At 46.5% G+C, this 25,422-nt stretch overlaps 2 protein-coding genes and 1 long non-coding RNA gene across 4 annotated transcripts in view; 2 read left to right on the top strand and 1 right to left on the bottom strand.

Annotated features, from left to right (window-relative positions):
• Nucleotides 1-15,230, bottom strand: LOC114227892 (uncharacterized). Of its 2 annotated transcripts, none has more exons than XR_008556452.1 (3): nucleotides 15,121-15,230; nucleotides 7,892-8,109; nucleotides 1-74 (listed from the first exon to the last, which is right to left on the bottom strand). It is a non-coding gene; the product is annotated as an uncharacterized LOC114227892 (long non-coding RNA). The 2 variants fall into 2 exon arrangements; XR_008556453.1 differs by lacking the exon at nucleotides 1-74 and adding an exon at nucleotides 704-777.
• On the top strand, nucleotides 27-3,045 carry OCM (oncomodulin). Its single transcript, XM_008155992.3, has 4 exons — nucleotides 27-90; nucleotides 665-797; nucleotides 1,227-1,336; nucleotides 3,020-3,045. Exons 1-4 carry the CDS (start codon nucleotides 30-32, stop codon nucleotides 3,043-3,045), a joined length of 330 nt encoding a protein of 109 aa, XP_008154214.1. The 5' UTR covers nucleotides 27-29.
• The window catches only part of CCZ1 (CCZ1 homolog, vacuolar protein trafficking and biogenesis associated), a 16,214-nt gene continuing 6,000 nt past the window's right edge, over nucleotides 15,209-25,422 (top strand). Inside the window, exons 1-8 of the mRNA XM_008155993.3 lie at nucleotides 15,209-15,418; nucleotides 16,420-16,517; nucleotides 16,610-16,703; nucleotides 16,977-17,054; nucleotides 17,711-17,758; nucleotides 18,329-18,412; nucleotides 19,450-19,625; nucleotides 23,442-23,523. Of these exons, the coding sequence (XP_008154215.1) occupies nucleotides 15,317-15,418; nucleotides 16,420-16,517; nucleotides 16,610-16,703; nucleotides 16,977-17,054; nucleotides 17,711-17,758; nucleotides 18,329-18,412; nucleotides 19,450-19,625; nucleotides 23,442-23,523 (762 nt within the window). The 5' untranslated portion in view covers nucleotides 15,209-15,316. The remainder of the gene's footprint in view (nucleotides 15,419-16,419; nucleotides 16,518-16,609; nucleotides 16,704-16,976; nucleotides 17,055-17,710; nucleotides 17,759-18,328; nucleotides 18,413-19,449; nucleotides 19,626-23,441; nucleotides 23,524-25,422) is intronic.

Here is a 25,422-nt window from a genome sequence, read left to right on the forward strand (position 1 = left end):
GTCCCTTATCCCGTGTGGACAGGTGGACAATGAGCATCACAGACGTCCTCAGTGCGGAAGACATTGCGGCCGCCCTGCAGGAGTGCCAAGGTAAAGGGCAAATGAGGCGCGGGCAGGTTTTTCCCTGGCACTTCCGGCAAAGTCACAAAAAATTAATGTGTGAACTTTGCCGAAAGTTCATGAGATCAGAGAATACAACTGTTATTGATTAACTAAGATTATAGGGACGTGAGATCTCATTTCTGTAAGGTGAAAGAAACTCACAGTGAGAAAAGAGGTCATTGGCTGCTATGTACCTGTTTGACTCCAACCATCGCATTTCCCCTCCCCGAGGAGACCGGGGATGCCGGAGTCTTGGAGACACGGCCTGTAAAATGGGCAGGGGAGGCACAGGGGAGCAGAGGAGAGATGGGCAAATCAAGTGGAGAGGAAAGCTGGGGTGGGGGGCAGGAGATGATACCCAAAGCCACCCAGGCTTGGCTGTTTAAGAATCTTGAACCAGTCACAGCCCTCTTTGTCTTTAAAAAGATTGATTTTTTTGAGCAGAGTATCCCTGTGGCTCAATGACACTATTATTTTTAATAACCCATGTTTTCAGCATCTTGGCCCAAACACAGGATGCGGTCCAGTGAGCGCCAGAATAACCCATTTCTCTGTTCTTCAGACCCAGATACTTTTGAGCCCCAAAAATTCTTCCAGACATCAGGCCTCTCCAAGATGTCGGCCAGTCAGGTGAAGGATGTTTTTCGGTTCATAGACAACGACCAGAGTGGATACCTGGATGAAGAAGAGCTTAAGTAAGCTTTGTCCTAAGCCTGTCTGGCATCGCTAGTGGGGTTGGGGTGCAGTGGAGGCCAGTTGCTCGGTATTTCTTCATGGACCAGCCCCGGTGCCGGTCGTTCAGCAGCCTCAAGAAAGGGAAGGACATGAGTCGGTCGGCCACATGTCGAAACATGGGCACCTAAGACTGGAGGGGCCAAGAGGAACTAGTTTAGGGGTTTTCTTTGGCCAATGGACTTACCAACAAAACTCTGAAAAAAACTTTCTGAAACAAAATGCCCAGCAAACACTTTCTACAATGAAGGAGACCTCTGCTTGCTCAGACCTTGACTGATGACCGAAATTGCTGGGAACAGGTGGTTTGTGGCTTCAAGAGTAAAAGAAAGGCTAAGCGGGGCAGTGCGTGGTCTTTCAGAAAACCCCCCTCGGTCTCTGTTATCCTGTAGGTTTTTCCTCCAGAAGTTTGAGAGTGGTGCTAGAGAACTGACCGAGACAGAAACCAAGTCCCTGATGGCGGCTGCAGATAATGATGGAGATGGAAAAATCGGGGCTGATGGTAAGTTCACACCTGCACAGAGCATAAAAGACTAGCTCAAGGAGCATCAGGGGACTTGGGCCATGAGATCAGATGGATGTGGGTTAAAAGCCCCCTCTCCATCCTCTCCTCACCCCTTTCTTAACCTTGCTGAGCCTCAGTCTTCTCATCTGTAAAATAGGACTAAAGTGAGGGTGCAATTGATGTAAGGAAAGACTGGCACGTGCCTGAGGCTGTACCATAGAAGTTGGTCCCGCTGGCCACTGTCTATGAACCAGAAAATATCCTTTACCTGACTAGGGCAGTGGTCGGCAAACCGCGGCTCGCGAGCCACATGCGGCTCTTTGGCCCCTTGAGTGTGGCTCTTCCACAAAATACCACAGCCTGGGAGAGTCTATTTTGAAGAAGTGGCGTTAGAAGAAGTTTAAGTTTAAAAAATTTGGCCCTCAAAAGAAATTTCAATCGTTGTACTGTTGATATTTGGCTCTGTGGACTAATGAGTTTGCCGACCACCGGACTAGGGGACTAGCGAGTTGCCTGGCCAATTATTTGCAAGACAGCCTCATGTGCTTTGAAAATAGGGTAAGGAATCCCCACCCGAGGCATTTGAGCCCCTCTGAGCGAAGGAGGGATCGACATTCTCAAGAGTGCCTCATGCTTTAAAGGGCCTATTGTCTAGAGCAGGAAAGCCTCTTAGCTTTCAAGGGTCTAAACAAGTGTGTTTTATTGGCTATTAGCCCACGAGAGGGACGATGTTACACAGACCACATGAACCGGTTGAAACCCCATTCGCGGAGTCTTCCGTGTGCAGAGCCGCACCCACTTGTAGCACACTTGTCTGGCGCAGGGTGTGTTCGTAGGATTTTGTCCTGCTGCTCGTGTGCTCGCTAGCTACCGTGTGTGCATGCCAACGCAGAACGAATGTGCGGTCCTTATGGTGGTATTCTCTTGAAATTAAAAACTGCTCCTTTAGATGCTTATTTTTAAAATCTAACCAAAATGATGCCAGGATAACCGTCCACACCGGGAGGTGGTGTGGCTTCTGTGAATAACTGGGGAAAGTGGTTTGGGTAAGGAGAGATTGATTTTTTCAGCCTAACCATGAAAGACTTCCAAACAGGCAAAGCTTAGTAGTAAATATGAAGTAAATCCCCAGTGTTCAATTCCTATCCGGAGCGTCTACATCATCATTAGTAATATTATTATTATCTTTCAGTAATATAAACTTTTGGGGGTATGGTTAAGATTCAAAGAGAAAAGTTAGTTCAGATCCTCACCTTATTAAATGTTTCCAAAAATGTAAAATGTAGCTACAGAATAGAAGAAAACCTCCCATTTCTGTCTTAAACTGACCAGACAAAAAGGTAAAAGTTCACAGATTGTGATCGGCCATTGTACCGAATTCACTCATGGCCAAGGAGAGAGGACGGGGGTGGGGGGGGGGGGGACAGGTTCTAACACAAGGGGCTCTGAGCAAAGCTACAGGAGGTGCTTCAAGGAGATCAGGCAGGAGGAGGAAACACTTAGACTACCTGCATGTGGTCGGTGACGCTCACACTTCCTTCCTTTTGTGCTCTTTGAGGGGCCATGCCCATCACCTGAAATTTGCTCCCTTTCTTTCCTCCTCAGAACTCTCCTGGGCCACAGTGTCTGTATAGTACTGAGCCAGCCCCACTGACCCTGTTCTCACCTCTTCTGTTCTAGAATTCCAGGAAATGGTACATTCTTAAAGAGCCCCGACTATGGAGATAGACACAATCAGCTGGAAGGCCTCCAAAACCCCAGGAAAATGGGAAACCCCACATCTCCCCCCTAATTTATTTATTAACTTCCCCTGGAATGCTCCTGCGACTCGCTCGTGTTTAGTGAGGTAACAGACAGTCGTTCATGACTTTTCGGCGGTGGGTTTGCCCTGACGACTCCCGTGAGGCCCTCAGCAGAAATGCCCTTAAACATCATCTAATAAAGACACGTTTCTCATCACCTGCTGATGTGTGGGTGTGGTTTTTTCTCAGGAAGGGAGATGGATGAAAGCAGTTTGGGAACTTTTAAAGATGCCTGGTCCCAGCAAGCACTAAGCAAGCAGCGTCTGTGTTGTGCATGAGCGAACAGAGAAAACAGGTTGGAAAAAAAAATTTCACAAACAAGTTGAGGTTCTGTCAAGCTAGGTTTTTCTCAGCAATTTATCCGAGTCAGAAAGTAATAGGAAGGGGTTTTAGACAGCATAACACCGCTCTTGCTTATGTGTTTTCTGCTGCTGGGTGTTAGGTTTCCATAAGAGAGCTTTAAGTAAAAGCAAATAGGACAAGACAGAAAAAAGTGGAGGCCACAGTGGGAGGTGAGGCCAAGGAGGCTGACCATGCTAGGTGAGCACAAGCAGACCCATTTTCAAGCCTGCTTTGTTTTGTTTTGTTTTGTTTTGTTTTCTTAAAAAAACAAGCTGAGACTTTCCTGTTCTGACCCAACCTCCTGCTGCTCCCCCCTTTCTCAGCCACTATTTTCCTGGCTTGTATTTGATGCCACCTGAACCAATTACACCAAGAATTGCCTAACATCCGAGGCGAGCTGGGGGGTCCTGTTACAGGTTTCATGAGGGTGGGGCGATCTCGGGCCAGGAAACTCTCACTGGGCTGCCTTCCAGGTGGCAGGCTGAAGCTCTGCTCCGGCTGCCCCGGGGGCCCAGGACTCCTGGGAGGAACTGAGGCATTTCCCTGGGCGCCCCTTTAAAAACTCACACTTTGTACCCCAGTACTCGAGCTGCCGAGGCCCTGGGTTCTTCCATCATTCAGTGACTTCGAACCCCTGGTTTTTAGGTCATGTGAGCGCAGCTTTTTATATATATATATTTTTGTTTTATTGATTTTTTTTACAGAGAAGAAGGGAGAGGGATAGAGAGCTAGAAACATTGATGAGAGAGAAACATCGATCAGCTGCCTCCTGCACACCCCCTACTGGGGATGTGCCCGCAACCAAGGTACATGCCCCTGACTGGAATCGAACCTGGGACCCTTCAGTCGGCAGGCTGACGCTCTATCCACTGAGCCAAACCAGCCAGGGCTGAGCGCAGCTTTTTAAAGTCTGGGGGCACAGACTACTGGGGGGCCTCAAAGTGACTTTAGAGGGACAGGGTGAACACTTTATTTTAACACCACGTGTTTATTTTAATGTGCATCAGAAAAAAAACAAGCACAAACACGTGGTCCCAGTACTTGAGACCAGGCTAAGGGGAGCAGGAGACATTGGAGAGCACAGCGACCTGAAGAAGAACGGGTAACAGTGGGGATGGGATTCAGGGGACAAAACCACAAAGGCAGTTTTCAAATGAGTCAAAATGGGGAAATACAGCTGGAAAGTGAAGAAGTCTTTGGGGAGAGCCGGAGAACAAAACTGTCACTTCATGGCCGGCTCCCCCGATGCCTCCCCACACATGCCTGTACTCCATCCTCTCCTCGCCTCACCCCTGCCTGCATTCCATTCTCCCCTCACCCCTGCCTGCAACTAAATCCTTCCCTGCCTGCCTGCTCTCCATCCTCTCCTCACCCCTGCCTATACTCCATCCTCCCCTCACCCCTGCCTGCCTGCTCACCATCCTCTTCTCACCCTTGCCTGCTCTCCACCCTTCCCTCACCCCTGCCTGCTCTCCATTCTCCCCTCACCCCTGCCTGCCTGCTCTCCATCCTCCCCTCACCCCTGCCTGCTCTCCATCCTCCCCTCACCCCTGCCTGCTCTCCATCCTCCCCTCACCCCTGCCTGCTCTCCATCCTCCCCTCACCCCTGCCTACTCTCCATCCTCTCCTCACCCCTGCCTGCCTGCTCTCCATCCTCCCCTCACCCCTGCCTGCCTGCTCTCCATCCTCCCCTCACCCCTGCCTGCCTGCTCTCCATCCTCCCCTCACCCCTGCCTGCTCTCCATACTCTCCTCACCCCTGCCTGCTCTCCATCCTCCCCTCACCTCCTGCCTGCTCTCCATACTCTCCTCACCCCTACCTGCCTGCTCTCCATCCTCCCCTCACCCCTGTCTGCCTGCTCGCCATCCTCCTCTCACCCCCTGCCTTCCTCTTGGCTTGTGAAAATGTCCCCCAGACTGCATTTGTCAATCCCCCGAAATAGGAGGGCCTTCCTGGCCACTGCTGACCTAAGAGGCTTGATTCTTCAAACAGACGCCGTTCTGCCCTCACCTCCCACCACACGTGGATGCGCAGGTCCGCCCCTTCCTCTGGGCTCACTCCATCCGCCTTTCTCAGCAAAGGCAGCCCTCTGAGCAGCTCAGAGTGACCCCGTGGCCCTTTCACCACAGGGCTCTGGCCACCATATGCTTCAGAGAAACAATGTGAATCATGATGCTTTAAAAACAATGGTGGTGAGCTGTTAATTGGTCATTAAAAGCCATCACCACCCTCTGGACCAGCAACGGCCATCTCACCCCCCAATCGAAGCAAAGATCATGGGTTTCTCTTCTTTCCTCTCTGTCACTCAGAGGGCATCGGTACAGGAATCATGACTAAAAGGGTTCTTTGGAGCATGGGACGCTGTGTCATTGGGTCACAATGATGTTCTGACTTGGGGAAAATGCTTAGAGGACAGATGTATAGGAGAGGATAAATGGCCACAAATTGTCCATAGAGTGATGGTCAGCTATTCATGAATTTGGTTCATTCTACTGTTTCAAAAGTGTAATTCAAATTACTTTTTCCCATTTTAAATATAGTACTTTTTCATTTTTTCAACCCTGTTTGAGGAAATTAATTTTAGAGTCTCTGCCAATAGACAAGAAGCAGCAATCAAAGGAGACATCTTTTTGTGTTTAACACCCAAAAAGTGCCGGATGGTATGCTTAAATGAAACAATAATCTTGTCTTTACCCATATCAATGTTTAATTATGTTGTTTGGATTCGGGTGTTTTGGGGAGCAGGGGTGGGCATTCCACCTCTGAATACAGGTAATAACAGCTCTGGGCATTTGATCATATTTGTTAATTAGCACTGTTTGGGGTTTTTTGTTTGTTTGTTATTTTTCTAGGTTTAAATATTGCAAAAACATTAGCATTTCCAAATCTTTGGTAAAGTATGATTTGAAAACAAAAAAATGTTTTCAGAAACTACCCAACTTTAATCATTATATAAATTTCACGCAAAGCAAATGGGTCCTATTCAGTATGCCCCTCACAGAAAAAAAGAGCGAAAGGCTATATAGCAAAATGCTAACAGTATGATCGCCAGCTGGTAGGATCACAGAACAGTGAGGTAAGACCGGGGCCTTTCTAAAAGCAGCGCTGAGTAATTACAGAACATTCAACACGAAGATGCAGAATTCACTCAGTTATTGTCACCAAGCCAAAGGAACAAATTCTGATTTTAATAAAGCCCTGCATATTTATCATGTTCCTGAAATTTCTACTCATTTCTTTTAGACTCAACTGTAATTCTATATGCCAGGGAAAATTTTTAAATATAACACGTTCAGAGTCAAATCAAAACGGGAAAAACCCTAAATAAAATCCCAACAACCCAGGAAAGGACTTGACAGGCATCTAAACAACTTCACTTTTGGGGTTGTTTGCTCGGCTGGCCTAACTTGCAGGTGCCCACCGACCTGCCTGGAAGGAGCATGTTCTCGGCAGTGGAATCATGTATTTTAACTTTGAAATGAGGGTCTGAGTGGCATCATGGGGGACAGAGCTGAGAAAGCTGGTGTCTGTTCTTTTTCCTGATTGCTTATAAAATAGGGAAGCAACAGTAACTTTAATTTGGACTGTTTTTACTTATCATGTTGTCTCATACTTTATAATAAACGGAACATGGTCGCAACGCCAGCTTCATGAATGCTTCATCATAGCTGAGGCTTGTAAGAATGATTAAAATATTTCAACTGTCGTTCGGTGTTTGGCGGCAGCACAGCACATTATAAAATACGTGCATGGTTTTTTAAGTGTATAGGCTGTCACAGTCCCTTCCAGCTCAAATAGAAAGTGTAGCCAACAGGGAAGGTTTCTGAAATACCTGTCTACTGGTTTACAAGCTCCATAGTTCATCCTGCGTAACGACTGCAGTTTCATTTTGTGTAATGAGTCCCCAGGAATCCAATTTCAAGCAAAAACCTATCTTCTATCTCCTCTGCTAACGCTAGGGGATGGTATTACTGTGCAAACACTTAAGAAGACAGATGAAATTGGAATCACCAGGATCGCTTCCACCGGGCCTGTTAATTTATTCACTGGAGAGGCTATTCATTTACATATTGTTTTAACTGGCTTCCAAAAGCAACTTTTTTGGCCAGGGAGTGGATTTTGACATCATTTGCATAGGACTTCTACAATGAATATATGGATTCACACCGTAAATTACTTCTGAGTTGTAAAGTATTTGAAGCATTCAGGTGAGAATACGCAGAGACATAAACACCTGTGTACCTACCCCCCTCACTTGATCAAATCTTGACGTGAACTGTCTGGTGGCTTAGTGACATGTCGACTAGCGTCGGCTGTAGGTACCAGTTAGGCTGAGATTTGGAGGGTGGGGGAGAAGCAACTGTCGGAGTATTTGTCCTCCAGAAGTCCGTGTGGGGTGGTCACTTACCTTCCAGCTCCCCTCCTTGGTGTGGGCTCCTCCTTCAGCTCCCAGTTCCAGGTGTAGGTTTCCTTCAGGGACGAGGGACACCAGCTTTACCTGGAGGACTCCACATTATCGGAGCTGGGGGCGTGGGGGACTGACATGAATTCCAGTCTGTCCTCCTGGGTCCCAGCCTGTCTTCGCTCGCTCTCTTTATATCCATCGTCCCTTCCTGACTGCCTGCTCTGAAGACATACAAAAAGTAGGTTTATAGTTGTGAGTACACAAAACAGTTTATTCTTGGATTATTAATTATTAACTATTATATTACTAGTGTCCCAGTGCACAGATTCGTGCACACTGAAAGGAAATTCATCAGAAGAACTATTTTAATATCGCTATTCGCCCTTTCTCTATAATAGAAGTGTCAACCAAATTCGTGATCGACAGTGACAGATGGAAACATATGAAAGGGCAGAGCAGGACAGCACAAAATGTACTGTACCCTCCATCCTGGGTAACTATGTATATGACTCCTTTTTCTTAGAAAACCGCAAGAATGTAACAGTTGCATAAACCTGCCAATAGGAATATAGAGAAGTAGACTCAGTCCAAATTAGGCAAGCTGCACAGTACCCCCCCCCATGTAACCAGACCCCTGACCCTGCCCCCTGACCAATCAACGGGGCCACGAACGTTCCCCCCGCCCACTGCTTTGGACCCCCTTTAAAGCCTTTGTTCTCCCAAGGCTCCTCCTCCTCTCCCCACCTCACCGCTGCACTGGTGTGTGTGCGTGTGGGACTGAGCTCAAGCTAGCTTGAATACAGACTCTTTGCTTTTGCATCGGACTCATCTGGCTCCCTGGTGGTTTTTCTTGGGGACCCCGAATTCTGGGCATAACACATACACATGTGATTGGTGCCAGCAAGAGCTTTATTGTATAGTGCATGCATGAGTCAACTTAGCCTTATATATATATATATATATATATATATATAAATAAACTTGCTTAATTAGACCTGCTTTCTGATTTAGCTAAACTTCTTCCAGCCCAGTGAAGCACCCCAACTTCTCTTTCAGGTAATTGTCAGCAACACAGCAGTAAATATCAACACGAAGCAGATTATTATTATCGATCACACAGGGAGAACAAAGGGTAAAATATTTAACTGCAGCAGTGTTTGACTATATTCTGTGCAGTGAGAAAACCTGAAGTCATTTTCAAGTTCCACCATTTCTTACTTCTTTTCAGTCAGGTCAAGTTTCTAAACTTTCTAAATCTCTGTTTTCTGACTAATGAAAAAAAAAAAATAAGATTCTACTGAGTCTCCTATCTACCTACTCCAGGACTTCTGTGAGGATCAAATGAGATGAGACATTAGAAAATGCTTCACAGACATTTGGTTGAACTGTAAAATGTTTGCACCTCACTATAAAGTAAGTTGGGTTCCTGGGCTGAAGAAACTCCAAGGAGGCTAGTTGCTAGGGAGAGGAAGCTGGGCGTTGCTATGTGACGTCATTACCTGGTGCCCACAGCGACTGTTTCTGGGCTGGGCTGGGCTGTGGGCCGCATTTTGTGCCATGGGGTCTTGGCAGTATTGGCTGCGATTTGGTGGAGTGTCGTTCCAGGCTGGTGGCGGGGCCTGTGTCCCACTTGGGGGGAACCGAGTGTTGGTTTGTAGGTGCCAGGTGCCCCCTGGTGGTCAGTGTGCATCATAGCTACCAGTTGGAGGGGAGGACAGACACTTGGCCTTTTATATATATAGATTTATTTGTATTATATGTCTTTTTATTATATTATTATTTCATATCCTTACCTATGATTTATCTTTTGGGTAATGATAGCTAGTGATTTAACCTACTTTGCCCACCCCTGTAAATAACAATATATTACATGGCTACATAATAGCTTAATACATGTAATAAACATCTAAAAATCACATTACATATAAAATACATATATATATATATAGTTTAGTAGTTCTCGTTCTCTGATTGAACCCTGACTTAGAGAGTTTGCTTCAGATTTTGTATTTTTAATAAAAAGAATCACGCATTTTTGTAGATCCTTTCAGGCAGTCACAGGAGGAGATGGAGATGGAGGACAATTTTCACTGCAGGGGAGAGCTGTGCCCATGGGATGATGACCTCTGAATGGCAGTCTCAGCTCTAAATCAGCAGAGAACAGGTTGGCTACTTGACTCACGGGTCTGTTATTTCCGCCAACAGGGTGAGATGAAGCGGTCCTTTGTACAGAAGGCCTTAGAGGTGTAGATTATGCCCAAACCTCTACCCAGCGGCTTCCCCTCAGAGCTCAGTACTGAGCTGAGTATAGGGAGGAGAGAAGTCACTGGAATGTCACATCAGCCTGTGACCTCTGAAGGAGAGTGGATCTCTAAATCCGTTTCTCCATCCTCCCTGTCCCCAACTCCCGTAACTCATCCATTCCACACACATACAGTTTTATGGCTTTAGCTTTTATGTCCTTGAAGGCAGGCACTGTGCTAGACAATGGGACCACAACAATGGCTGAGACTGTCCAAAACCTCCCACCCTGGAACTGCGACTTTCTACCAGAACTGTGCTCCCTTCTACCACAAAAACGTGCCTGTCCTACATCTCATTCTCTTGGAATTTTGAGTTCACAAATTATTTTTTCAGCTTTATTGAGGTATAATTGACATGTAAATTTGTAATTTTATTGAAGTGTACAATGTGATGACTTTAGGTACATATGCTCTATTAAAGGATTTCCACATATTTATCTTTTTTGGGAGAGGGGGGCTTAAAAACACAATTCTATTCTTAGCAAATTTCAATACTACAACACAGCATTATCAACTATAGTCACCATGTTGTACTTTAGATCCTCAGATTTTATTCATCTTACTAGTGGCCTGGTGCACTAAATTCGTGCACATTAAAAGGGAATTAATTAGAGAAAATATGTTAATATTGCTATTTGCCCTTTCTCTATAATAGAAGTGTCAAAGATGAAAGAAAATTAGTAAAATGTATATGAAAATCTCCCTCCTGTCAGAGTCAGGGGCACACTGCGGGACCTAGAGTCAAGTCCCCGCCCACCCGCGTGTGCCTCGAAATGGCGCGAGACCCAGACCTGGCCGGCCCCACCCCCGTCAAGTCCCACCAGGTGGGGGGCACAGCCTCAGGTCCCCTGTCAAGCCCCGCCGGGTGGGGGGCGCAGCCTCAGGTCCCCCAGCCCCGGCATGAAGGCGTTACAACCATTTGCATATTAGCTCTTTATTATACAGGATAACTGCAAGTGTGTACCGTTACTAGCCTCTCCCTTTTCCCCATACCCTCCGGCCCCTGGCAACCACTATTCTACTCTGTCACTGAGTCTGACTTTTTTTTAAGATTCCACATATAAGTTATACCATAAAATATTTGTCTTTCTTTGTTTGGCTTGTTTCATGAAGCATAATGCCCTCCAGGCTTATCCATGTTGCCACAAACAGCAGGATGTCCTTCTTTCTCATGGCTGAATAATATCCTACTGTATGCACAGGTAGCACATTTTATTCATTCACTTATCTGTCAATGGACACTTAGATTGTTTCCATACCTTGGGAATTGTGAATAATGCTACAATGTACATGGGAGTACAGATATCTCTTCTGGATAATGATTTTATTTTCTTTGGATATATAACCAGAAGTGGGATTGCTGAGTCATAAGGTAGTTCTATTTTTAATTTTTTTGAGGAACCTCCAAACTGTTTTTCATAGTGGCTACACCACTTACATTCCCACCAACAGTGGACTGGAGTTCCCTCTTCTCCACATCCTAGCCAGCATTTGTTATCTCGTCTTGTTGAAAATAGACCTCACAGGAGTGAAGTGATATCTCATAGTTTTTATTTGCATTTCCCTAAATGATTCGTGATGTTGAAAGGCTATCTTCCCATGTACATATTGGCTATTTGTATATCTTATTTGGAAGAATGTCTACTCAGATCCTTTGCCCATTTTTAAATTGGGTTATTTGAGGGTTTTTTTCTATTGTTTGTATGAATTCTTGATATTTTGGATATTAACCCTTTACTGGATTTGTGGTTTGCAAATATTTTCTATTCCATAGGATGACTTTTCATTTTGTTGATGGTTGCCTTTGCTGTGCAGAAGCTTTGCAGTTTATTTTTTATTCTGTTGCATGCACTTCTTATGTCAACTCCAAAAAATCACTGCCATAACCAATGTCAAGGAGCTTACCCGTTTTCTTCTAGTTTTATGGTTTCACCTTTTATGTTCAAGTCTTCAATCCATTTTGAATTGATTTTTATGTATGGTGCAAAATAGAGGTCCAGTTTCATTTTTTTGCATGTGGCTATCCAGTTTTCCCAGCACCATTTATTGAAGAGACTACCCTCTTCCCAATGTAACTATTGGCTCCTTTGTCATAAACTAATTGACTATATGTGCATGGGTTTATTTCTGAGCTCTCTATTCTGTTCCAATGATCTTGTGTCTGTTTTTATGCCAATACCATACTGTTTTGATTACTATAGCTTTGCAATGTAGTTTGAAATTAGGGAGTGTGATGACTCCAGTTTTGCTCTTCATTCTCAAGATTGCTTTGGCTATTCAAGGTCTTTTGTGGCTCCATATGAATTTTAGGGTTGGTTTTTGTGTCCATAAAAATTACCAGTGGAATTTTGATAAGGATTGCATTGAATCTGTAGATCACTTTAGGTAGAATGGGTATTTTAACAATATTAATTCTTCCAATCCATGGACACAGAACATCTTTCCATTTATTTGTGCCTTCTTCAATTTCTTTCATCAGTGTTTTATAATTTTCAGTGCATAGATCTTTCACCTCCTTGGTTAAATTTATTCCTCAGTACTTTATTCTCTTTGGTTGTTGTTGTTAATCCTCACCCAAAGATATTTTTTCCATTGATATTTAGAGAGGATGAAAAGGGGAGAGACAGAGAGAGAAACATGGATGTGAGAGAGACACATCAATTGGTTGCTCCCACTCTCACTCCAACTGGGCCAGGGATCAAGACTGCAACTGAGGTATGTGCCCTTGACCAGAATTGAACCTGAGACCCTTTATCAGTGTGCTGACACTCTAACCACTGAGCCAAACCAACTAGGGCAGTATTTTATTCGTTTTGATGCTAATGTAAATAGGGTTTTCTTACTTTCTCTTTTTGATAGTTCGGTGTTAGCAACAACTGATTTTTGTATACTGATATTGTATCTTGCAACTTTACTGACTTCCTTTATTAGTTCTAAGGGGTTTATGGTACAGTCTTTAAGGTTTTCTATATATAAGATCATGTTATCTGCAAACAGAGACAATTTTACTTCATGATTTGGATGCCTTTATTTCTTTTTCTTGCTGGATTGTTCTGGGGAGGACTCCTGATCTTAGAGGAAAAGCTTTCAACCTTTCACATGTGAACTGTGGGCTTTTCACATGTGGCCATTATTAAGGGATGTATATCCCTTCTGTACCGAGTTTGTTTGTTTTTTTTTATCATGAAAAGATGCTGAATTTTGTTGAGTGCTTTTCTCACCTACTCAGATGATCATGTGATTTTGACCCTTAATTTTCTTAATGTAGTGTATCACATATATTGATTTGCATATGTTGCAAATGTCTTTCAAGAGCAAGTAATTATAGTAATAACTTGTTGAATAATGATTAAGTGCTGGGCACTAGATGTCCAATTCAAAGTCCCATTTAATTCTTATGGCGAAGTCTTCAAGGGAAGCCTTTACTATTAAGTCATTTTACAAACAAGAGATACACACTGGAGAAAGGTTAGGTAAATCAGTCCAAGGTCTCACACCTAGTGAGGGATTCAGCTATGATCAGTACTCAGGTCTTTCTCATGTCCAAATTCCAACACTGCGCCCCTAAATGTGAAGACCCATTCTGCCACGTTGGATAAGAAGTCCCGTTTTTAAACTTAATCTGCGACAGACAACTATTGACTCCAAGAAAGAAAATACGAAAAAGGGCTCCTGGTGGCCAATTGGGCCAAATGTAAAAACAGGGCCTAGCAGCCTTGCTAACCAGGGGCCTCTCACACAAGCTACACTTCAGGGAGCAGCCTGCACTAAACTGCCTGCTGCCACCTGAGCCAACCCTTCCAAAGGAATTCCTGGAATCCTATTTCAACCAATAGGACCGAGACTTTGTCCAGACAATTGGAGCTGCACAGCTGTAGCCCCATCAGCATTTTCACTGACCAATCAGGTGCCTCCATTAGGACAAATCAGGACAGTGTTTTTTTGGACCAATCAAACTGAGGATTTGGAGTCCTCATTTGCCCGAGGGGAGGGGGCACTTCCCGCTCTATAAGTCAGATTCCCTCTGACTCAGGGAATGGGCTTTCCTCTACCCAAGATCGTTTTCCTGCTGGAGCTGTCCCAGGTAAGCTGTCTGGCTGGGCCAGGCCAGGGTGGACCAGCAGAGTCTAGCTGTCTTGCCAGAGGGGGGCCAAGCGGGAACACTGGGCTGCCTCACACCTGACCTGCCTCACAGCCCTGCTGTTCCACACCTGTGCTGTCTCGCAGTTGAGCTGTTTTGAATAAATTCTCCTTCCCTGTACCCCAAATTGGGGTTTCCTATTAGAGTTGAACGGAAGCCAACCACCACCAGTTGACAGCAGACAACCTAAAGGTAGCTTAAGGTCTTCTTGAGCTTGGCCAAGCAGTCAGCTGCAGTTCAATCGGCTTGAACTCCAAATACCAGAAGCCACGAGCCATTCCAACCGTGCCATAATCCACAGGACTCAAAAGCAAGTGGATCCTCAAAGCTGGAAAGGGCGATGCCCTGGGCGCCAAGGCGACAGAGACGGGCTCTCTGGAGGAAGCCGTGCCTTCTCCCACGTGGGGCACACCCAGCGCCTCCCCAGGGCAGCGCCTTCAGATCGGCAGTCTTTCTTCGGCGCCAGAGGAGCTGGGGTAAAGGGCGAAGTCCGTCGGTTTGGTTTGAACCACCGTCACCTGAGGTCTCTCAAATTGGAATTTAAAAAAAGAAAAGGGAAAAAAAAACACCTTATATGCTCGAAGCGAGGCTGCAGACCATGAAGATGGGCCCATCTCCAGCGGAACGCACGCACGAGTTTCTTCGGAACGCAGGGCGTCATTGGCGCCTCCGCGCTTCCTTCTACACAGACTCTGCTCCGTCCATTTTGCCTTAAACAAGCAGCCGTCCCCGGGACCCAAGACGGAATCCTGGGCGCAAAGACAAACAAAAAGTCCCCGTCACCTTACCTCTCACGGAGGAAACACCGGCCCAGGAGCCAACCCCCTCCGGTGCGCCTGAAGGGGACGCCGCGCTGCGGTTTCTTCTTCCGGGCTGACTGCGACCACTTCCGGGGCGAGCGCTAGGAGGCGGAAGTGCGGTTTCCTGGAGGCGGCTGTCTGGGGACCGGCAGAGGGAGGCTCCCGAGGCGGGGGCCGGGCCGGGATGGCGGCAGCGACGGCCGGGGCAGCCCAAGAGAAGCAGCTCCCGCCGGCTCTGCTGAGCTTCTTCATCTACAACCCGCGCTTCGGGCCGCGCGAGGGAGAGGTGAGCGGGGCGGAGCGGGGCTGCGCGCGGGCGTCCGCCGGCGGCCGAGGCGGGGGGCGGCGGGCGGCGGGCCGGCGGCGGGCTCGGGGAGCCGCGGGGGGCGCCCGGGAGGTGACCCTCGCCCCTCCAGCGCCGGGAAGCACCTGCCACTCCGCCCTCCTCCAGCGGCGTGACCGAGGCTGCTAAGTGCCAGGGGTGCGCCCGGGTCCGGGAGTCGGCGGGGACCTGACAGCGCAGGCAGCCGGTTTCGGTTCCCGGGTCAGTGCCTGTGCGTTGAATGAAGATTCGTCAGGTTAATCGCTGCACACGGGCTGAGCCTTTGCTCGTCGCGTGGGTCCTGGAGGCGTTAACTGAGTGGTTAATTGAGCTGATGTCTTTGTTACTGGAAGTCCCCGACCGGCAGCGTGGAAGCGCGGTGGACCGTAGCCCTGCGGTCGTGCAGGCTTGGAGGGAGGACCCTCGCAAAGATGTCCAAATTGCTAAATGTTCAAGTTCCGGGAGTTTTGTGTTTGTTTATGCTCTAGGTGGGGGCGGTGGCTTCCTCAAAGGATGTCCGGAGCTAGGTGGTGTTGGCAGGAAATCACAGCCCTTTTAGAGCCTGTCTGTTTAAATGTCCGTGAACCTGCTGGGTTTCCTTCGCGGGGAGGTGTAAGTTTGTGCACGCGCACGCGCGCACGCTTCTTTCTTTCGAGCGTTGGTGCATTTATTACAAATCAGCACGAGGAAAGAACTCCGGAGATGGAGTGTCAGAGTAATTGGGTAGTGCTACTTCAGTGACGTGTGACTCAATGGGTATCACAATTGTCTTTCAGTCTGATGAGCGTTTTACACATTGAAAGGATCATTCTCTTTCTGAAAAAAAAAAAATGGTTTGGGAATGGTTTGTTTGTTTAGCCTTTAGCATATATGGTATGAGAGGTTGGCATTAAACAGCATTTTCAACAGCTAAGATTTTAAAAATGTCATATGTTAATGCTGTGGTTCTGTTTCTTCGTACTCAGGAGGAAAACAAAATTTTGTTTTATTATCCAAATGAAGTAGAGAAGAATGAAAAAATTAGAAATGTCGGGCTATGTGAAGCTATTGTACAGTTTACCAGGTAACGCCTTTCAATGTGCGTCTGCAAAGCGCAGTGAGTTCCTACAGCTTCACCGGCGAATTGTCCCCAACACATTCTTCTCACCTTTTCAGGACCTTTAGTCCATCAAAGCCTGCGAAGTCTTTGCACACACAGAAGAACAGGCAGTTCTTCAATGAACCAGAAGAAAATTTCTGGATGGTCATGGTATTTACATACACAGTACATCTTTTTGACATTGTGAAGTTATGGGTGATCTTTACTGTTAAGAATTTAGGAAAGTCCTCCTGGCTATTGCATCAAAGTAAAATTGCAATAAGATTGGTGGCAAAAAATTCAACTCCCAATTCAGTATTTGTTCTTGGGGCTGTTTTAAGAAGTGTGTTTTTGTTGTGACAGGTTCAGATATTTAAATTTAGGGGAAATTTTTAAAACTTATCATTGATTCATTGTATAATTTCATTTTATCAAATTTTGTAGGTTGTTCGGAATCCTATCATTGAAAAGCAAAGTAAAGATGGAAAACCAGTTGTTGAATACCAAGAGGAGGAGTTGTTGGTAATGTCATTCTTTTATTTCATATTTTTAGATAAACATTTATTCCTAAGTATGCTGGGTGACTTCCTTGGCCAGTTTTAAGCTACGTTGCTTTGCAAAAGTTTCTCAGGGCACACAGGGTGAGGTTTTATATCTACTGTTTACATTAGTGCAATCTTACGCAAAGGTAGATGTTCCATGTCTCACCAATGCCTTCTACTCATCATCCATGTGTAAATCCCTCCTACAATCAGGCTTACTGATTTATAATTGAATTTATATATTTATTTATTTTAAACTTTTTATTTTATTGATTTCAGAGAGGAAGGAGAGGGAGAGAGAGAGAGAAGAGAAACATCAGTGATGAGAGAGAATCATTGATCGGCTGCCTCCTGCACGTGCCCCTACTGGGGATCAAGCCCGCAACCCAGGCATGTGCCCTTGACTGAAATCGAACCGGGGACCCTTCAGTCCACAGGCTGACGCTCTATCCACTGAGCCAAACCAGCTAGGGCATGAATTTAAATACCTCTCTTTTCAGCACACAACTATTGTGGGACCAAGTTTATAAACATTTTATTGCTTTGCCAACAGTCATTGTACCTCTACCTGCCGTGTAATAGAATTTTCTTTCCTTTCGACTTGTGACGTGTGCTGTGTCTTTGTGTCGTTTGCAGGACAAGGTTTATAGTTCCGTGCTCCAGCAGTGCTACAGCATGTACAAGGTAAGCGTGACATTCTGAATTGAATTAGCCAGTTACCCCCATTGACAGGGGTTGTTTAAAAATAATTGTTAATTCTTTACACTATTGCAAGGTGACTGTGTAGCTGGGTGAGGGGAGGAAATTACGGGACCTCTGGAACAGTATTGAGTTTGTACGTACACTTACTCACCGAGCTCGGAGCACTTCTCCATTCCTGGCCTTGTACTAGGAATGTGTCCCTGTTGGTGAACAAGACAGTCCAAGTTCTTGAGGAAAATACACACTGTCTGGTTTAAGAAGTCTGGTGACGATACTTATGTAAAGTTCAAAGTGGGTATGAGCTGAGGTTAAAAACGTGCCCAAAACAGTTAGGTGATTTCATTAAAATCACAACATCACTTAACAGTGTGTTAGTTTTTGGTGATTTATTTTGTAACTCCTCCTTACTCATGTGACTAGATTCTATATTTAAAAGGGACTGGAGAATTAAGTAAGTCAAATTAATTAATCTAAAAGTAAAAGAAGAACTTGTCATACCGGATGATTGAAGGGCATGGGAAATTGACTTTTTAATACCTTATACACCCTTAGCTTTTTAATGGTACATTTATGAGAGCCATGGAAGATGGAGGTGTCAAGCTCCTAAAAGAAAGACTAGAGAAATTCTTCCATCGGGTAAGTATTTTGAATTTTATTTACAATCTTGGTCGTGTCCAGACAAACCTTTAGAGAAATATACAGACAAGTTTCTTTCTCTTCTACAAAAATCCCAGAACTTGAAAGTGGCAAAGAGCCTAAGATATACTGTGGCAGAACCTGCCCAGTGAGGAAACTCTAGACTTGCACGTGAATCTTTCCCTAACCTACTGGTAGGATGGGAGCATCTCACCAGCGGTGCACAGCTCCTTTAAGCATCTTGAGACATTGTTCGGCTTCACCCCTGTTTCTCCTGCGTCCGTCAGTGAGCTTACTCAAAAGTGAACTTACTGAATAGCGGGTTGGTTGGTTGGTTGGTTAGCAAAATTTAAACGATTCACTGAGTTGGCATGCTTATGGATTGATTCTGTTCACGTAACAAGCCAGAAGTTTTTGGCTGTGACCCAGACTTTATCACAGTAGTGGTGATCAGTGTGATTTTCCCAAGTGATACGTGAATGTCCCTACACAGTTGCCACTCTCTTTCACTGCAAATGGAATTTTCATATCTCACCCAACCTCTACCTTTGATAACCTATTTTTGAATTATTATATTTTTGTGAATTACTTTCTTGTTTGTTCTCCACTTCAGTGACCATAATTATTCACTCTCATACCACCTCCTGCTTCCTGCTCTTGTGCCCATCACTGGGCACACCAACCACATGCCCTTGCAATATGATTTTAATGTAAGACGTCACTAAGTGTATCCATGATATCACAAATGAGGCTAACCTAATTTGAGAACCACTAGTAAACGGAATTAAATGCTTCAAAGAGAGAAAACACAATACCAAGTAAACATTAATGAGTTGTGTTTGAATGTTATACTTTGAAATCGGTACTGATTTCAGAACCAGTTATCTGTGATGAACCTGCTGGCCGGCTTGTCGGTGAGCTGTTGCCAGTGTGTGATTGTGCTGTACCATTAATTAGGGCTAATTATCTTCAGTTGTCAAAGAGTACTGTATTCAGTGTACTTATTTATAAACATTATGCCTTATTTTTTCCTACAGTATTTGCAAACGCTGCATTTGCAGTCATGTGATCTGCTCGACATTTTTGGTGGAATCAGCTTCTTCCCATTGGATAAAATGACTTATTTGAAAATCCAGTCCTTTATTAATAGAATGGAGGAGAGCCTGAGTATAGTCAAATACACTGCCTTTCTCTATAATGACCAACTCATCTGGTACGTACGCCCTGAATGGATTTGGTGTTGGCTGTGATAGGATTAGATATTATTGCTGTTCATGGGAAGATGTCAGTTGACTCTTTATTTTTTTTAGTCCTCACCAGAGGACATGCTTTTATTGATTTTAGAGAGAGAAGCATTGATTGGTCGCCTCTAGTACACGTGATCGACCCGGGATTGAACCTGCAACCTTTTGGTGTAGGACAGTGATGGCGAACCTATGACACGTGTGTCAGCACTGACACGTGTAGCCATTTCTGATGACACGCGGCCGCTGAGGCGGCCGCATGCCGAGAATGAAACATTTGCGAAATAATGTTTTTTCCTCAAAGTGACACACTACCCGAGTTATGCTCAGTTTTTTGGCGAAGTCTGACACACCAAGCTCAAAAGGTTGCCCATCACTGGTGTAGGATGATGCTTCAAATAACTGAGCTGCTTGGTCAGAGCTCAGATGATTTTTTTGTCCGAAGTTTTGGCTTATTTTTTAAGAGAATTTTCCCTTTACTGAACTGACTTACTTTTCAGGGCTTAATGCTTTTATAAATAAATGCCTTAGATATTTTGAGTTAATCAGAGCTGACCCTGCTCTTTGATTTTGGCTGGATTATGTTATATTCCATACATGACAGTAAATCTGTGTTCTGGACTAAACTGATCCTAAGTGAGGATTGTGCCTTGGGTGATCACAGCCCTATTCTTGATAGTGCTTCTGCCGACAGAAGTGCCCGAATTAAATAACTGGGTGCCATCTCCAGGAACAGTGGGCGTGCTCTACTGACATGCACAGGCTCCAGACCACACCCGTGTGTCGCGTGCAGCCTTGCAGTGGCTGCGTCCCTCAGAGCACTTGTGGAGGTCTTAGAGCAAAACAACGGAAGTCCATTTAGCGATGACACCAACACAGGACACAGAGTTATCCTATATAATAAAAGGCTAATATGCAAATCGACTGAACGGCAGAACGACTGGTCGCTATGACGCACACTGACCACCAGGGGGCAGATGCTCAACACGGGAACTGCCCCCTGGTGGTCAGTGTGCTCCCACAGGGGGAACACGACTCAGCCAGATGCTGGCTCACTTCTGGCGAGCGCAGGGGCGGTGGCGGGAGCCTCTTCCACCTCCGCCACAGTTGGATATCCCCCGAGGGGTCCCAGACTGCGAGAGGGTGCAGGCCTGGCTGAGCGACCCCTCCCCATTGCGCAAATGTCGTGCACCTGGCCTCTAGTCTATAATAAAAGCATAATATGCTAATTAGATCGGATGTCCTTCCAGACGACCTTCCAGACCAAGCCAGGGCTGCGAGGGAAGCCCGGGTCCCGGGTGCCAGAGGGAAGCCAATGCTGGCAGCCGGGGGAAGGAAGGCCTACTCTTGCATGAATTTCATGCATCAGGCCTCTAGTAGATCCATAAACCAGAAAGAGCAGTCAGTCTTGACAAAGTAGCAGCATTGCATGCACACAAGTGACTCACTTTGAACAGAAGGAAAGTTCTGTTTTTTAAAGGAAATAAAATCATTCCTATGAAATAACTATTCGAGAGGCTGAGAACGCTGTACTTCAGAGCATGAGGGGCTCTTTCCTGTGGGGTGGAGTCCTGACTCCTTGGGCCGTCACTGCAGGGTTTTGTTGGCTTCCTGTGGTTGTCTGTCTGTCTGAGCTAAGGAAGGAACTCTTGTTTGGTGTTTTAAAAACTTGTATTTTGAGCTCATTGAAGATTGCCGTGCGGTTAAAAGAACTTGCCCCCGGAGGTAGGTACCATCTGGCATAACTAAGAGAACATTACTTCATTTGCTTCTGGAGGGGGCGCGGGTGGGGATGGGGGGCAGATACTGGATGGAGAGCTGCTTGGTCAGAGCTGGTGGAGACCCTGTAACTGGGCACGCCCCTCTGCCCCTCTGCAAGCGGAGGCACTGCTGGTGTTCTGTGCTCTCAACTGCTGGCTGCAACTTACTTTGTTAAAATGTTCTACCCAGAAAACCAGCACTCGGTTTACTGCCGAGCATTCCCTCCTCAGTGCAGGAATAAAAACAAAGCCCCGGCACGTGGACGTGGTCAGCAGTTAAGGAATGTTGCGGGTTTCCACTCCATGCCCTCGGGTCTAGGACCGCACTGGATGGTGAGAGTATAATGCACAACACTCAGGCGCTTTAGAAGTTTCCAGTAGCCGAGATAAGATAAAAAGAAACTGGTTACGTTAATTACAATATTATATATTGTAGCCCAGTACAGCTAACGTATTACTTCAGCATGTAAATAATATAAAAAATTCTTAACGAGCTATTCTTTTTTGTGCCAAATCTTAAAAACCCAGCGTGTATTCTGTACTGGTTCCGACCGCCACATTTGGAGGGTTCGGGAGCCAGGGGTGCCCTGTAGCTGAGGAAGCACTGCCCAGCGGGTAGTGCTTTACATAGTGTTTCTGCTTATCTTAGCGGCCCTCCCCCTGGTTCTTATTTATGTCTTAAAGGGGAAATCACACCCGAGCCTGTTTTGCTTTTGTGGCGCCCCCCACCACCACCTCCCGCACCCCTTATCTCAATTATTTCTGCAAAAGAAAACAGTGGGTGACCTTCCCAAGTGTTTGATTTGCAAATTCCATCTGCCCGGTTGGCTGTGACCCTCTTCTCTGTCGCTTTTACCTTTGGGCCTGACCTCCGCCTTGTCCCGCAGGAAACAACAAACCTGCCTACGGGTGCGGGCTCCTATGGGTGCGGGCTCCCTTCTAGTTTTGCGTGTGGACCGGACGTTATGGAAATTGGCCTCGGAAGAGGAGAGGTGGTAGAGGAGGGCGGCGTGGGAGAGAGCTGCAGGGCAGGGAGTGGGCAGCACGCATTTGCCAGGACAGACCAGGCTCTGTCTGACGGGATTTTAGTGGAAAAGAAGAAAGAGCCTCTGGAACACGGTGTACGGGCTTACTTCACAGAAAGGCAGATTTCCTCACATGAGTTTCCCAATTACCTTGAACAGAAAGAATACCCAGATACGGATTCACACCCAGCTTATAGTCCTACCTACAGGTGCCTGCTGGTGTCTCACCATTTCCCCACAGGCTGCTCATTGTCGCCTCATTTCAGATTAGATGGTTTGCCTGAGGTTGGTTTCTTCCTCTTCCTCCTTTTCGCCTACCAGGGGTCGGCAAACCGTGGCTCGCGAGCCACACGTGGCTCTTTGGCCCCTTGAGTGTGGCTCTCCCACAAAATACCACGTGCGGGCACGCACGTACAGTGCGATTGAAACTTCGTGGCCCATGCGCAAAAGTCGGTTTTCAGCCTGGGCGAGTCTATTTTGAAGAAGTGGTTCTAACGCCGAGCCACACTCAAGGGGCCAAAGAGCCGCATGTGGCTCGCGAGCCGCGGTTTGCCCACCACTGGCATACACTGAAATCCGGAGAAGTGAAATCCACTCTGTTCCTGAGACGGAGCAGGGTCAGTTCCTGGTCGGCAGCATCCAGTGCCTTCCCTGCCTTCCCGGATGCTGAGTGAAAGAATGTGGCTGTGCGTGGCCAGAAGCCGAGCATCACCTCCGACCTGAAGGGGAGCATTGTGGGTACTGATGCTCCCCGAAGAGTCCTGCGTGGAACTCAGCCAGAGAATCGGGTCCTGGGCTGACTTCAAATGGCCCGTGCAGTGCAGGGCCACAGGCGTGGCCTTCAGCAGGGTCCAGTGCCGGACGCAGTGTAACATTCCCTCTGCACCTCCCGGTCAGGGCGGCTCTGGATCTGACGTGGAAGAGAGGAGAGGAGCTTTCGCGTGGAGCCGTGGAGAGACAAGACCAGTCCCGCGTCTGACGGTGCTTTTCTGTGTTTCAGGAGTGGATTGGAACAAGATGACATGAGAATTTTGTACAAATACCTCACCACGTCCCTCTTTCCAAGGCATATCGAACCTGAGGTACGATTGGGTGCTAATATCTCTCTGTAGATAGGTGGGTAGGTAGATATATGCATGCATGTATGTACACTGCACATACTCACAGGTTTGGGGGTGGGAGGAGGGTGTAGTAATTGGTCGTGGCTGGGGCAGCTCCGATCCCTACTTTACATCATCAGTGTGATATGTATGTAGGGAGACCTGTTTAGCAGTATTTCACTTAACACAGAAAGCCACGTGTGTCAGCTCTTCTTCGTTTTGTTACGTGCAAAGGCAGTAGCAAAGGTGTGTTTTTAAAGGAACAGTTCACTGAGTGGAGGGAGAACTGGTGTTTAGGTCGGGTTCTGGGAACTCGGAAAATGCCAGGACCTTTGACAGCGCAGTGGTTACCCACCGTCTTTTCATCTCTAGCATGTGATCTGATGTGGAGTAGATGGCACACAGCCCGCCTGGCCTCCCCACTCTGGTGCTTCATCTCCCGATGTCCTGCGCAGAACTGTAAACAACTCCGCAGCTCTCCCCAAGTGTCCTTTTGTAGCTTTAATTGTACTGGGAGTGAAAAGTGCTCACAGCCATAAAAGCTTCCTCTTGTCCCAGGAGCGCGTGGACGCTGGCTCCCTCCCTCCCTCCCTCTCCCTGTTTTTTAAAGCCATGACTTGGAACAACAAGAAACATACCTTTGATAAGAAGTTGAGAGCAAGGTTTTGAGAAGGACCTGGCCCTGCGCTTAGTTCCTTTCTAGGTGATTTGAGTACAGTGACTGACTATATTTGAATGTGTGCTGTAGGCCAGACACTGCATCTCCTGACAACAGTCCTAACAGCTGGGTCCCTTCTCTCCGCCTTCCGGGTGGGATACCCAGGCTTGGGGCCTTCACTGACTGAGCCAGGCTCAGCCCGCTAATAAGTGGCCGGGCCTGATGCTAAAGCACCTGCTTCCGGAAGGACCACGCAGGAGGCTTTTCCACGTGTGATGGTGCCGTGGCAACAGCAGAGGAGCCAGGCTGTGAAACAGGAAACCACAGTGTACAGCATGGCCCGTGCACACGGACACATGAGTCTTCCCTCTCAGTGCAAGCCGCACATGTTGAGAGCTGGCTGTGCATTTTCTTCTTTTTTTTTTAATATATTTTATTGATTTTTTACAGAGAGGAAGGGAGAGGAATAGAGAGTTTGAAACATCGATGAGAGAGAAACATCGATCAGCTGCCTCCTGCACACCCCCTACTGGGGATGTGCCCGCAACCAAGGTACATGCCCTTGACCGGAATCGAACCTGGGACCCTCCAGTCCGCAGGCCGATGCTCTATCCACTGAGCCAAACCAGTCAGGGCTGGCTGTGCATTTTCACTGCTGGGTTTGCCGGTTTCGCTCTTTAATTTGCTAAATCTTCCACATGCTGCAATTTTATGTAGCCTAAAAGAGCATCATTTTTTAGAAGAGTAACACGTTTTTTAGCTAGTATGGCTGTTGGGTTGGGGGTGTTTTTTATTTATTTTCTATGCGTGTTGAAATAGTACATCTTCAGCAAAGGAAACTAGGGACGTGCTATAAATACAAGTCGAGGAGGAGACATGACATCCTGGCAGAGGCAGGGGCCTGGGTTTGAGCCTGGCCTTCCTGCTCGGGAGCTGTGTGCGCTGGTGAACGTCGGTGGACTTCAGTTGCCACATCTAGAAAATAGGAAGAGAGTGTTCCCTTAGGGGATACGAGGTGAAGTTGAGTAATTTATGTCATTGCTTGGATGCATTAACTGCATGGGAGATTTCGGTTATTGCTGTAAAAGCACTAAATCGGGATATGGCATTTAGGGCACAGGGAAGTTATGTTGTGATGGTTCTGGTTAAAATGAGTTCTCTGTGTTTGTGACCCCCCTCTTTTTTGGGTGGAAGGAGTGTGGGAAATTGATGTAGAAAAGTGG

This window comes from Eptesicus fuscus, chromosome 6 (assembly GCF_027574615.1).
Source record: "Eptesicus fuscus isolate TK198812 chromosome 6, DD_ASM_mEF_20220401, whole genome shotgun sequence".
Lineage (NCBI taxonomy): Eukaryota > Metazoa > Chordata > Mammalia > Chiroptera > Vespertilionidae > Eptesicus > Eptesicus fuscus.